At 51.2% G+C, this 12,611-nt stretch overlaps 1 protein-coding gene across 1 annotated transcript; it reads left to right on the forward strand.

Moving 5' to 3' along the window:
- Positions 1-1,938: 1,938 nt before the first annotated feature.
- Positions 1,939-12,569, forward strand: ECI1 (enoyl-CoA delta isomerase 1). The gene is made up of 8 exons (XM_038419922.2): positions 1,939-1,956; positions 2,010-2,096; positions 2,221-2,325; positions 5,178-5,305; positions 5,931-6,077; positions 8,274-8,395; positions 8,881-9,059; positions 12,011-12,569. Exons 2-8 carry the CDS (start codon positions 2,051-2,053, stop codon positions 12,175-12,177), a joined length of 894 nt encoding a protein of 297 aa, XP_038275850.1. The 5' UTR covers positions 1,939-1,956; positions 2,010-2,050; the 3' UTR covers positions 12,178-12,569.
- The last annotated feature ends 42 nt before the right edge of the window (positions 12,570-12,611 follow it).

The following is a 12,611-nucleotide window of genomic DNA, read 5'->3' on the forward strand; positions in this document are numbered from 1 at the left end:
CCCAGCTCCTCCCAACTCCCCTCCTCCCCCATCGCCTGCCCACCCCACCCAGAGATGCTCCTGCAGCCCCACTCACTGAGCCTGGACACCAGCGCCTGCTCTTTCGCCTACATGGCCACTCACCCTATCCCTGAGCTGCTGCCAGCTGGTAGAGGATGGAGCATGTAGGGCTGTGGACACGCTGTGTCCCGCAGCCAGCCCCAGCCACCCACCCCCTGCTGGAGAGGCCCTGCTCCACATGGCTCCGTGTGTGTGTCAGTGGACTGTGTGTCAGTGTGGGTGTCTGTGGATGTGTGTGTGAACCTATGCATGCGTGTGTGCCTATGAAGGGTGTATGTGTGTCTGTGCACGTGTGAGTGTAAATATGTGTATGTGTGTATGTGCATCGGTGAATGTGTTTCAGTGTGTGTGTGTGAGAGAGTCTGTGAACATACGAGTGCCTGTGCAGATGTGTGCGTCAATGGAGTGTCTGTATGTGACTGTGCACTTGTGTGTCAATGGAGTGAGTGTGTCAGTGTGTGTGAGACAGTGTGTATATGAGTCCGTGCATGTGTGTGTGTGTATCAACAGGGTGTGTGTGTCTGTGCACATGTGAATGTGTGTCTCTATGTGTGTCAGTGTCTGTATGTCAGTATGTTAGTATATGTGTGCTAATACTTCTGTGTGTGTGTCAGTGTCTCTGTGTATCTCTGGGTGCCAGTATCTGTAGGTGTCAGTGTCTAGGTGTCAGTCACTGTCTCTGGGTGTCAATGTTTCTGGGTGTGTCACTGTCTCTGGGTATCAGTGTCTGGGCGTGTCTCTGGGTGTCAGTCACTGTCTGGGTGTTTTGGGGTGCCTGGGTTTGTGTCAGTGTCTCTGGGTGTCAGTCACTGTCTGGGTGTTTTGGGGTGTCTGGGTTTGTGTCAGTGTCTCTGGGTGTCAGTCACTGTCTGGGTGTTTTGGGGTGCCTGGGTTTGTGTCAGTGTCTCTGGGTGTCAGTCACTGTCTGGGTGTTTTGGGGTGTCTGGGTTTGTGTCAGTGTCTCTGGGTGTCAGTCACTGTCTGGGTGTTTTGGGGTGTCTGGGTTTGTGTCAGTGTCTCTGGGTGTCAGTCACTGTCTGGGTGTTTTGGGGTGTCTGGGTTTGTGTCAGTGTCTCTGGGTGTCAGTCACTGTCTGGGTGTTTTGGGGTGCCTGGGTTTGTGTCAGTGTCTCTGGGTGTCAGTCACTGTCTGGGTGTTTTGGGGTGTCTGGGTTTGTGTCAGTGTCTCTGGGTGTCAGTCACTGTCTGGGTGTTTTGGGGTGTCTGGGTTTGTGTCAGTGTCTCTGGGTGTCAGTCACTGTCTGGGTGTTTTGGGGTGCCTGGGTTTGTGTCAGTGTCTCTGGGTGTCAGTCACTGTCTGGGTGTTTTGGGGTGTCTGGGTTTGTGTCAGTGTCTCTGGGTGTCAGTCACTGTCTGGGTGTTTTGGGGTGCCTGGGTTTGTGTCAGTGTCTCTGGGTGTCAGTCACTGTCTGGGTGTTTTGGGGTGTCTGGGTTTGTGTCAGTGTCTCTGGGTGTCAGTCACTGTCTGGGTGTTTTGGGGTGTCTGGGTTTGTGTCAGTGTCTCTGGGTGTCAGTCACTGTCTGGGTGTTTTGGGGTGCCTGGGTTTGTGTCAGTGTCTCTGGGTGTCAGTCACTGTCTGGGTGGTGTGGGGTGTCTGGGTTTGTGTCAGTGTCTCTGGGTGTCAGTCACTGTCTGGGTGTTTTGGGGTGTCTGGGTTTGTGTCAGTGTCTCTGGGTGTCAGTCACTGTCTGGGTGTTTTGGGGTGTCTGGGTTTGTGTCAGTGTCTCTGGGTGTCAGTCACTGTCTGGGTGTTTTGGGGTGCCTGGGTTTGTGTCAGTGTCTCTGGGTGTCAGTCACTGTCTGGGTGTTTTGGGGTGCCTGGGTTTGTGTCAGTGTCTCTGGGTGTCAGTCAGCGTCTCTGGGCGCGTCAGTTCGCCCAACCCCGGCTCCGCCCCGCCCCGCTCCGCTCTCCCGGCCCCGGCCCCGGCCCCGGCGCTAGGCGGCGGCGTAGCGGGCCGGCAGGCGGAAGATGGCGGCGGTGGGGGTGACCTTTGTCCGGCGACTGCTTCGCTCAGGTGCGCCCCGGCCCCGGCCCCGGCCCCGCGCGTGGGGAGCCAACTGGGGCCGTTCCCGGCGTGAGCTGGCCCCGGCCCTCCGCGCCCGGCCGGGCCCCGCCGCTGACTCGTGTGTGTCTTGCAGGGCCGCGTCCGGGGCGGGGCGGAGCCGGAGGCCGGGAGCCGGGGGCCGCCCCGCGCAGAGCGATCGGCCATGGCCGGGTGGCGGTGGAGCTGGACAGCAGCGCCGGTGAGGGGCGCCCTCTGTGTGTGTGTGTGTGTGTACAGTGTGCCGGTGGGGGTGTACGTGTACAGCCTGCCGGCGTGTGTGTGTGTGTGTGTGTGTACAGTGTGCCGGTGGGGGTGTACGTGTACAGCCTGCCGGCGTGTGTGTGTGTGTGTGTGTGTGTACAGTGTGCCGGTGGGGGTGTACGTGTACAGCCTGCCGGCGTGTGTGTGTGTGTGTGTGTGTGTGTGTGTACAGTGTGCCGGTGGGGGTGTACGTGTACAGCCTGCCGGCGTGTGTGTGTGTGTGTGTGTGTACAGTGTGCCGGTGGGGGTGTACGTGTACAGCCTGCCGGCGTGTGTGTGTGTGTGTGTGTGTACAGTGTGCCGGTGGGGGTGTACGTGTACAGCCTGCCGGCGTGTGTGTGTGTGTGTGTGTGTACAGTGTGCCGGTGGGGGTGTACGTGTACAGCCTGCCGGCGTGTGTGTGTGTGTGTGTGTGTGTGTGTGTGTACAGTGTGCCGGTGGGGGTGTACGTGTACAGCCTGCCGGCGTGTGTGTGTGTGTGTGTGTGTACAGTGTGCCGGTGGGGGTGTACGTGTACAGCCTGCCGGCGTGTGTGTGTGTGTGTGTGTGTACAGTGTGCCGGTGGGGGTGTACGTGTACAGCCTGCCGGCGTGTGTGTGTGTGTGTGTGTGTACAGTGTGCTGGTGGGGGTGTACATGTACAGCCTGCCGGCATGTGTGTGTGTGTGTACAGTGTGCCGGTGGGGGTGTACATGTACAGCCTGCCGGCGCGCGCACGTGTGTGTGTACAGTGTGCAGGTGGGGGTGTACGTGTACAGCCTGCCGGCGTGTGTGTGTGTGTGTGTGTGTGTGTGTGTACAGTGTGCCGGTGGGGGTGTACGTGTACAGCCTGCCGGCGTGTGTGTGTGTGTGTGTGTGTGTGTGTGTGTGTACAGTGTGCCGGTGGGGGTGTACATGTACAGCCTGCCGGCGCGCGCACGTGTGTGTGTACAGTGTGCAGGTGGGGGTGTACGTGTACAGCCTGCCGGCGTGCGCGCGCGTGTGTGTGTACAGTGTGCCGGTGGGGGTGTACATGTACAGCCTGCTGGTGTGTGTGTGTGTGTTTGTGTGTGTGTGTACAGTGTGCCGGTGGGGGTGTACATGTACAGCCTGCCAGCGTGTGTGTGTGTGTGTACAGTGTGCCAGTGGGGGTGTACGTGTACAGCCTGCCGGCGTGTGTGTGTGTGTACAGTGTGCCGGTGGGGGTGTACGTGTACAGCCTGCCGGCGTGTGTGTTTGCGCTGGGTGCTCTGTGTGTGTATGTGTGTACATGTACAACCTGCCGGTGTGTGTACAGTGCACTAGGCTGTGTGTCTGTACATGTATAGTGTGCTGTCTGTCTGTATGTACAGCATGCTGTACATGTATGTATGTGTACAGCCTGTTGGGGTGTGTGGGTGTTTGTACAGTGCATGGGAGGGGTATATGGCATGCCGGGGTGTGTGGGTGTATGTGTACGGCATGCTGGGGTGGGTTCTTTTACAGGTACAGTGCTCTAGGGTCTGTCTGTGTGTGTGTACAGTGCACTAGGCGCTCTCTAACCGTGCTATGCGTGATGCCTGCGGTACAAAGTGCTGACACTTGGTAATGGATCCGGAAAGCAGCTGTGATTGTTTTAACATGCCTGTGACTTGTCTCTTGCAGTGACTTAGGCCTATGAGCTTCTGCACGTACACGCATTTGGATGAAGGAATAGGCCTTCAGCCCAACAACAGCTTGCCATGCTGATCTTCACAAGCACACCTCAAATAACCTATATCTAAAGTACACAGTGCCTGTCAGTTCCCTATGTAAGCACTGCCAGTCCCATTTGGATGCCTGTCAGTGGAACGCAACCAAGGGAACAATATTTACAAGAAAAATGTAGCCTCTCCACTGCAGCTCCTGTCCAATCTGTGTTAGCCCTCTTGAATACAATCCAATCTTGGTGATTAAAGGGCCAGATCCTGCTGCCCAGACTGCACTGAAGTCCGTGGGAAGCTGCTAGTGGTACAGGTGGAATGTTGAGTAGATATTTTGGAGAAAGCCATTGCTAGCTTCACCTACTAGAAACAGTGGGACATACTGCTTACTCCTTTTGATGGTAGCTGCTAGAGCTTGAAACGCGCTATTTCTCGTTAGTGTAATTCATGTAGAGCTGCATTTCAAGGGGTTCTTCCACAAGATGTGCAGTCAGGAGGACTGGGTTCTGCCACACTGTGATTGTGGCTTTATATCTTTCTGTGTCTCCGCTTCCCCATCTGCAGGCAGAAAACAATGTTTCACAGGGTGTTGGGAAGCTAAAATGATATTAGTGGAGTGCACAGATCTTTGCATGGGAGGAGTTAGAGAGATGCCAGATACCCTAACAGGCATGATGCAGGTGGAGAAAATCCAGCAATTTAGTTATGTAAAGTGGCATGGCCAGTTACCCGTAGACTTTAAGGTCGGAAGGGATCGTTGTGATCATCTAGTCTGACCTCCTGCACATTGCAGGTCACAGAACCTCACCCAGCCTCTCCTGAATATACTCCTAACTTCCGGCTAAATTACTGCAGTCCTTAAATCATGATTTAAAGACTTTAAGTTACAGAGAATTCACCACTAGTTTAAACCTGTAAGTGACCTGTCCCCCATTGTGCAGAGGAAGGCAAAAAAAACCCAGTGTCTCTGCCAATCTGACTGGAGGAAAATTCCTACGCTAGCATCCAGGCCTGATCCAGTCTGGCCTTGGGAACGTTCAGAGATCTAGAGTGTGGTAATTAGTGGCCTGGCAGACATTGCTACGGTCATCTCCAGTGGGTTCTAATTCCTCTTATTTGCTGTGGTGCAGGGGTAGCTGTGATGAAGATGGAGAACCTTCCTGTGAACAGCCTGAGCTTGGACTTTCTAACAGAGTTTCTAATAAGCCTGGAGAAACTGGAGAATGACCGAGGCTGCAGAGGGGTCATCTTGACGTCAGTACGTGTTGCACCGAAATGAAGATACTCTTTACAGGGCCGGTTTCAGCTGGCCAATAGTGCCACGTGGTGTTATATGCAGGGTGTGAGTTCCGGACCCTGGTTTGTTCCTTTGCTTCATGGGTAGCCATATTGCTCTCTAGCAACCAGTTCAGGCGATATCAAAGCATGGCATTGGTAGGCTCTGAAGGCTGCCGCATTGAGCCATCTCTGCCTGAGGGAGGTCATTGCTACAGGGGCCTTCAAGGATGGAAGGAAATAAAGTGGGCTACAAAAGAGGCTGATTTGGGAGGGAAATACTCTGTCCTCTCTTTTTTAAATTCACCTGGCATTTTCTGGCATCAAATTAGAAATTAACCATAAGCTTTGCTAAGTAAAAATAATTATTGCAAAGAAATGAATTTCCCCTTTATTTGTATGTATCGTTGTTATTTTTCTTGCTGGTAAGATCCCTTGAGTTATCCATTAATATAACTCTAAGGAAATTTGCAAAATATTAAAGATACCTGTTTGCACAGTTTTGTACACGCGTGATCAGGTCAGGTTCTACCAGAATATGTTGCTAACAAGTTGAAAGGTCAGTCGCTATATATTATCCATTTGATGTTTTTCTTACATTATTTTAGGGTGCCCCCAAAATCTTCTCAGCTGGCCTGGATATTATGGAGATGTACGGGAAGAGCGCAGAGCACTATGCAGGGTTCTGGAAAGCCGTTCAGGAGATGTGGCTCAGGCTCTACCAATCCAACATGGTGACAATAGCTGCTATCAATGCAAGTCATCTTTATACCTGACTTCATAGGAGGCTCTCAATTGTCAGTCACTTGCCTTGCTATATTGGTACCGTGGGGGCAGGGGCAGGAAAGGAAGAAGGCTTTATGTACGAACCCTAGAATGTATAAGGGGTCTGTGTGTGCGTGCGTGTGTGTGTAAAATATACACATGTTTGTTTCACATGCACCTCCACACAGAAATATACAGGGTCCCTACTGTTGGAGGTTGGTTCTGGTCCTGATTCTCAGATACAGGGATGAATGAGAGAGATTTAGACTGTCAGTTGCTCCAAGATGGTTTTGTGTATTGCAGTGGGTGGACGGCTTCCATAATGCACTGCCAGCCATACGTTGCACCTGGGAGGTGCTGAGCACCTCCCGCTCCCTCTGGTTGCAGTGAGACTTGCTCAGCATGGCACAGGAAGCCCGAGCTCCACAGTGCCTTGCACAATTGCAGCTCTTAAAGTGACAGGTCACAACAGAATCTCCTGCAGGATGCTGGCTCTGATTGAATTCTTTGTTTCTGCTGCACAGACATAGCAAAGAGTGCGCCCAGCCCCAAGAAGCCCTGTCTTAGAGCGGCTTTATCCCAGATGCTGTGTGTGCGGGAGGGCTTGATGGCTAGCTGGGAAGGGCACGGTGGAAAAAGTGGCTACTTGTGGCGTTGTCATGATTTTCTCCCCCATCCTGAGACCCTCCTTTCTTGGAGTCTATGAGTCCAAGGACTGTAGGGATTGGAGAAGCTGGAGCACCATTCTTGCTACTTTTTGCATTATTGTCCCCAATGCAGCCCACACTTGCAAGTGGCAATCTGGTTTGGAATTCACGCTGCTTGGACTAGCATTAGCTCTGGGGAAGCCTCTCTGTGGCTACCGCTGCCCAGCCACTAGGGGACATGGTCAGAGGTGGTGTCACACATGAAGAAGCCATGTTGCCAGGCTAGGGAGAAGCTACCAGAGCAGTGCTGAGGGGCAACCCCTACAAGATGACAGCTCCTTAGATCCTGGGTTCTCCCTCCTTTCCAGCTTCCCTCCATCCCCCTCAGCTCCCCCAAAGCCCTCCCACTGGAGGAGACGGTTGCTCAGAAACTCCACCAAATGAGCTCAGATTTGTTTCCTGGCTCCTTTGGCTCCTTGCTAGTGTTTCTTTGCAGGAGGGGAGAAGCTATTCCTATGTTACAAAGGGATGGTAGGTTACCACATTAAGAATTCTTGAAATGTGCTTGTGTCTCATGCACAACTTCCTAGTTCCTACTTGATGAATTGAATAAATGATTCTAGCTAACAACTGTGCTTTATTAGTTAACGTGTTACCTTGAGAGTTTGAGGGAATGAAATCCAAGGGCAGGTGTCATGGAAGGAAGAGGTGATTGCACTCTGCTGTTAGATCCACAGCAAGGGCAGTTCAGATGTCTTCTGGCATAAGTTAATATGCAGTAATTGTTTATTGTTTCTTGGCTTACACTGGCCCATCTGGTGATTTCTGTGTATTGGTTGGTTACTCGCTTTTATTTTTCCACAAAATAACTGCTGGCATTGGCCATATCTCTGCAACTAGCAAGAGCTCTCGACTTTCTCTCTGAGGCTGAATGTATGAGGAAAAGAGGCAGCTAGGACTTCTTAAAAGGGACACCATCGGGTCACATATGGTCTCAAGTGTAGGTTTCCCAAAGCCCAAGGCCAATGGCAATGTTTCCTTGGAGTTTTTAAATATAAATTCCCCTAGGAAATATATTTTTGGTTTAAAAAAAAAACAAAAAACCCCTCAGCAAAACCCTACTCCACTGCCGAGTTTGCAACCCAAACAAGGCAGCCTCCTGCTAGAGCTGGAGAACCTGGCAGTGACACTGATGAGGAATAGAGGTGAAATTGACTAGTTCATTTCCCAGGCTGGGAAAGTTCAAACAGTTAACAGCATAAATAGCTGGGAGGGACTAAAATAGAATTTTAAAATTTAAAACAATAATATAGGGCAGGAATTGTTTTAATTCCTTTTTTTACTCTGACCATGTCCCTTCGAAGAGTTATAGGGACATGACTTTAAAGCCTATCCCCAGTGCTGTTCTGAGTGGGTCCTGCATGCGATAGATGATGCTGTTACGGTGAGAGAAGACGTATTTTAGAATCTTGAGTATTTTAGAACTAGAAGCATGTTGTGGAGATTTAACTAGACCCAGTTTCTTCCTTGCTGTGCCAGGGGTCCAGCCCGGCAGGGGGCTGTCTGATGGCCATGTGTTGTGACTACAGAATCATGGCAGAGAACCCAAATTACAGCATTGGACTGAACGAAACGCAGCTGGGTATTGTTGCACCTTTCTGGTAAGGTTACACTGTAATCAGACAAGTGTATTTATGTGTGGGAACAGGAGCAGTGCTGCTATGAAATGTTTATTCAGAGACACCAGAGTCTCTGACAGGACAGAGTTTATTTGTATGGGGGTACCTCATACAGTCCCTGCCCCATTGTGCTGGGTGCTGTACATACATGTAACAGAGAGACAGTCCCTGCCCTTTAGAGTTTACAATGAAAGTATAAGACAAGAGAATGGGTGGCTGCAGGCAGGGGGACCGCAAGGCAACACAGATGATACCAGTCAGTCTGCAAAGCAGCCAGCACACTTGCCTGACCATTGCTGAGTGGTTTGAAGGTGTCCCAGCAGAGGTGAGCTCTAAAGAGGGATTGGAAAGAGGACAGGGTGGTTACTTAACATCATCTCTTTGTTTTGCTGTCTCACTGCTTCTCTTTACACTTGCTGGTTGTTCTGTGCTTCCCCTGCCTGAGCATTTCTTCTCCTCTCTCCTAGGTTTAAGGATACAATGGTGAACACTATTGGAAACCGAGCTACAGAGCGTTCCCTCGAGCTAGGGCTCTTGTACTCCCCGCCTGAGGCCCATAAAATAGGCCTTGTAGATCAGTTAGTACCGGAGGAGAAGCTACAGAGCACAGCTGCTGCTGTGATGTCACAGTGGTTAGCTATTCCAGGTAAGAGACTTCCGGCTGCGGGATGCTGCTGCCGTTCTCTGCTCCTGTCAAAGAGCAGTGAGCTCGTGGCCAGAGTGTGCTGGTTACCTGTCATAGCACAGTGAGAGTGATGGAGGGGAATGAGATGCAATCGGACAGTGAGGCTTAACAGTCCCTAGTTCATGTGCATGTGGTAATGTCAGCAATATTTATCCTAGATTGATTAAAAAGGAGGCAGAATAGTATTGGACCAGATCCTCTAGCAAACCTCTGAGAAACCCTGGGCTGTCGAGATCCCAGAGGGAAGGTGAACGTCAGAGAGGCCCAGGCAATTGGACTATAACGGTTCAGTGCAGCCTCTGGAACCAACTAGAACAGGCCAGCATGTAAGCACCTATGGGAGAATCCAGTGCCAAACAGCCTGGCATGGTTTGGCTCTAGTGAGCTCAAGGGGCCACTTGGCTGTCTTTGGAGAAGTTATCAAGTTCATGACCAGAGACAGCTCCCACTGAAATGAGTTTTAAAGCTGCTATTGGCTCCCATGAGATCAGGAATAAAGGCAGTGCCATGAGCATATTGGGGTTGAGATGCCATGGATGGCAGGTCAGCCAGTTCCACCTGGCTACCGTGGAGTTCAGACGCGCAGCTTCACACAGCTGATGCTGTCGTAAGCCCGTGAGCCACTGCTGGGCTAGGACAGTGCATGGAGGGTGAAGAAATTCAAAGCTCGCTGTATGACTTGGCTCGTGTATGAATGGTGGCAATTTTCAGCTCAGCATGCAACGAGCCAGTGTGAGGGGCAAGTGCTGTCCTATGCCTGAAAGCCGTCGGTTGGGATTTAACACAGATCTGAGCTTTTGAAACAGAAGGTGCCCAGCCGACGGGAGATGCGCTCTGCATGTGCCTGCCACTCAGGGAATGGACTGAGAGACAAAAACCAAGTCTGGGCCTTCCCAGCCCCTCCCCCCGACACATTACACCCAGCTCTTATGTATCGTTGGATCTCACATTCCATTCTCAATTCCTTTGCCTTCTAGAACCTTTGTAATCTGGGACTGACAGGCAGGTGCCCAGGAAGCTCCCACACATCCTTGGCTTGGGAGCAGGTCCCCAAGCATCTCCTGGGCCCTGCACTCTCAGGATGGGAGGATGTCAGGATGCCCATCAGTCCCTGGCCCCTTATTCCAGAGGGGAGCAAGTCACCAGTCCCTTCTTGTCTGGCTTCCTGGAGGCTCCAGTGCAGATCTTGCAATCCCCAAACTAGGGCCCTGACCCAGTACTGGTCCTTGAAATGCATGTGTACTAGAGTATGTGCTACACAGGGGCCATGGTGGGTTATCACCCAGAGGAGCCTCCAGTATATGTGTGGGCAGCTGATCTGTTTCTTTCCCAGATTTGTTCTTGCACAAATACCTGGAAAATGAAATGCGTGTTGCACTAATGCACTCTCTTGTATTGCACCAGTAAAACGAAAGGCAGACCATGCTAGAATGACAGTCCTTGCTCTGTATAATGCTGCTGGCAGAGCTAACTTGCGTTTACTGACTTTAACTGAGCAATCAGACCCTCGTGAGAACCCTTATTTCATTACTGTCTCATAATCAATGTGCATTATAGCAATTGGACACTGGTGTGGGAAAGACAAACGTTTGGTTAGGAATATCCAACACAGCACAAGCAAGTAAATTGTGCTCTGGTGACTGCTCTGCTTTTCAGAGCCAGGTTCATTTCTGCACATCGCTTTTTACAAGAGCTCCATATAAATAGGAGTGGGTTCAGTGGAGAGGAAAGGCTGGAAGAATAATCGCTCTGAGGAAAGCTTTAAAAGCATGTGGGGTCTTAGAGGGACGGTATGAAGTGGAACAGGGGAGGGCTGGACAGCTTTGGAAACAGAGGTGGTGGGCTGCCATCCGGACCCTGCTGCAGGGTTTGGTTTATGCAACTGGTGGCAGACAAGCATTGTGTGCTCTCTAACTTTGGTTGATCTCTTCCTTTTGCTGTGTGCCTGAGCCAGAGATTCCCCACTGGAGGGCTCCTTGGCCGTGCTCCTGAGGATCTCTCCTGATGGGGATGTGGCTGGTCGTGTTGTGGAGAACGTCTGTGCTCTGGGATAGGCTTCGGGAGAGTTTCTGTGACTGAAATGACTTATGTTCATAATAGCACCTGCCAGTCAAGGCTCTCACAGTGAGTGCAGCAGTGGCTAATGCAAGACCAAGGCTGTCCTGGAAGTGAGGTGCATGGAGAGTGTCCATAGTGTGGTGAGGATGGACTTCCTTAATACATAATTACATTCTCTGGGTTTGGAACTCAGGGCTGTGTCCTCACACAGCTGATGTAAACTGGTGCAGATTCCTTGAAGTCCATGGAGCAATGCTGAGGGTCACCAGCTGGGAAGCTTTATTGTGCTGTTCTGGGAGCTGATTCAGAGGACGTGCCCCGGGGATGGGGCAGTTAACGTTTGTTCATGGTGGTATCACTTGTGTCAAACAGTGTTGACAAAGGGCATTGATTTTTAAGGCCAGAAGGGACCACTGTGATCTTCTAGTCCAATCTCCTGTACAGCACGGGCCAGAGAAGTTCACCTGGTTATCCCTGCACTGAGTCCATCACATGTGTTTGACAGAAGCGTCTTCCAGAAAGGAGTCCAGTCTGGCTTCGGGGAAACCAAGAGATGGAGAATCCACCACTTTCCTTGGGAGGTTGCTGTGGTGGTTAATCACCCTCATTGTTCAAAAATTTGTGCCTTGTTTCCAATTTGCCTTTGTCTGGCTTCAGCTTCCAGCTCTTGGTTCTTGCTCTGTCATTCCCTGTTAGAATCAAGAGTGTGTTAAGACCAAGTATTCTTTTCCTCAGGAAGGTAATTACACCCCGTGGTCCTACTACTGACAGGTGGACTTCTGGCTGTAATGTACACTGACCCTGCTCGGCCAACATGCTCGCTCTCTCTCTCTCTCTCTCTCTCTACTCCACAGACCATGCCCGTCAGATCACCAAGTCCATCATGAGGAAGCCGACTGTGGACCGTCTGCTCGCCCACCGCGAATCTGACATTCAGAACTTTGTCAGCTTCATCACGAAAGACTCCATTCAAAAGTCTCTCCAGATGTACATGGAGATGCTAAAGCAGAGGAGAGGCTGAGGAAGCTCCCTGTCCCGACATGGGGTCGCTGGCCTGGAAGACTGAAGAGTCATATGCCAACCTGTGAACACCCTGCAATAGCCTTAGATTTTTAAAATGAAATATTTTTCTGTGTAATTGATCCGATTTATGCTGGCGGTCACCTTAGCCTCCTGTTTCTAGCCCTTTCATGCTAGTGACCTGTCTTATGGTGCCTTATACTGATGCCTTCTTCCTGAAGGGCTGCAGGAAATGTTTGATTGGATGATCCAAGTAAATAAATGAGTGGTCAGCCCGTTGCTGTGAAATATCATCCGCTGGCATGGCTGGGGTCTCCTGGCGCTCAGATATTTGCCTTCTGAAAAGTGTGAATGTTAAAAATGTGACTTGTCAATAAAATGTCTTGAAAGGAGGACAATTGAGAGAGGGACGCTTTATTTTCCACGTGGGCTGTG

This window comes from Dermochelys coriacea, chromosome 10 (genome assembly GCF_009764565.3).
Source record: "Dermochelys coriacea isolate rDerCor1 chromosome 10, rDerCor1.pri.v4, whole genome shotgun sequence".
Taxonomy (NCBI): Eukaryota; Metazoa; Chordata; order Testudines; family Dermochelyidae; genus Dermochelys; species Dermochelys coriacea.

Excerpts from the sequence above, each read along its gene's own strand:
- ECI1 (XM_038419922.2), top strand. The coding sequence starts at position 2,051 with ATGGCGGCGGTGGGGGTGACCTTTGTCCGGCGACTGCTTCGCTCAG. Across the intron at positions 5,306-5,930 it reads GAGGGGTCATCTTGACGTCA|GGTGCCCCCAAAATCTTCTC; the intron begins GTACGTGTTGCA and ends ACATTATTTTAG. Across the intron at positions 8,396-8,880 it reads GGTATTGTTGCACCTTTCTG|GTTTAAGGATACAATGGTGA; the intron begins GTAAGGTTACAC and ends CCTCTCTCCTAG.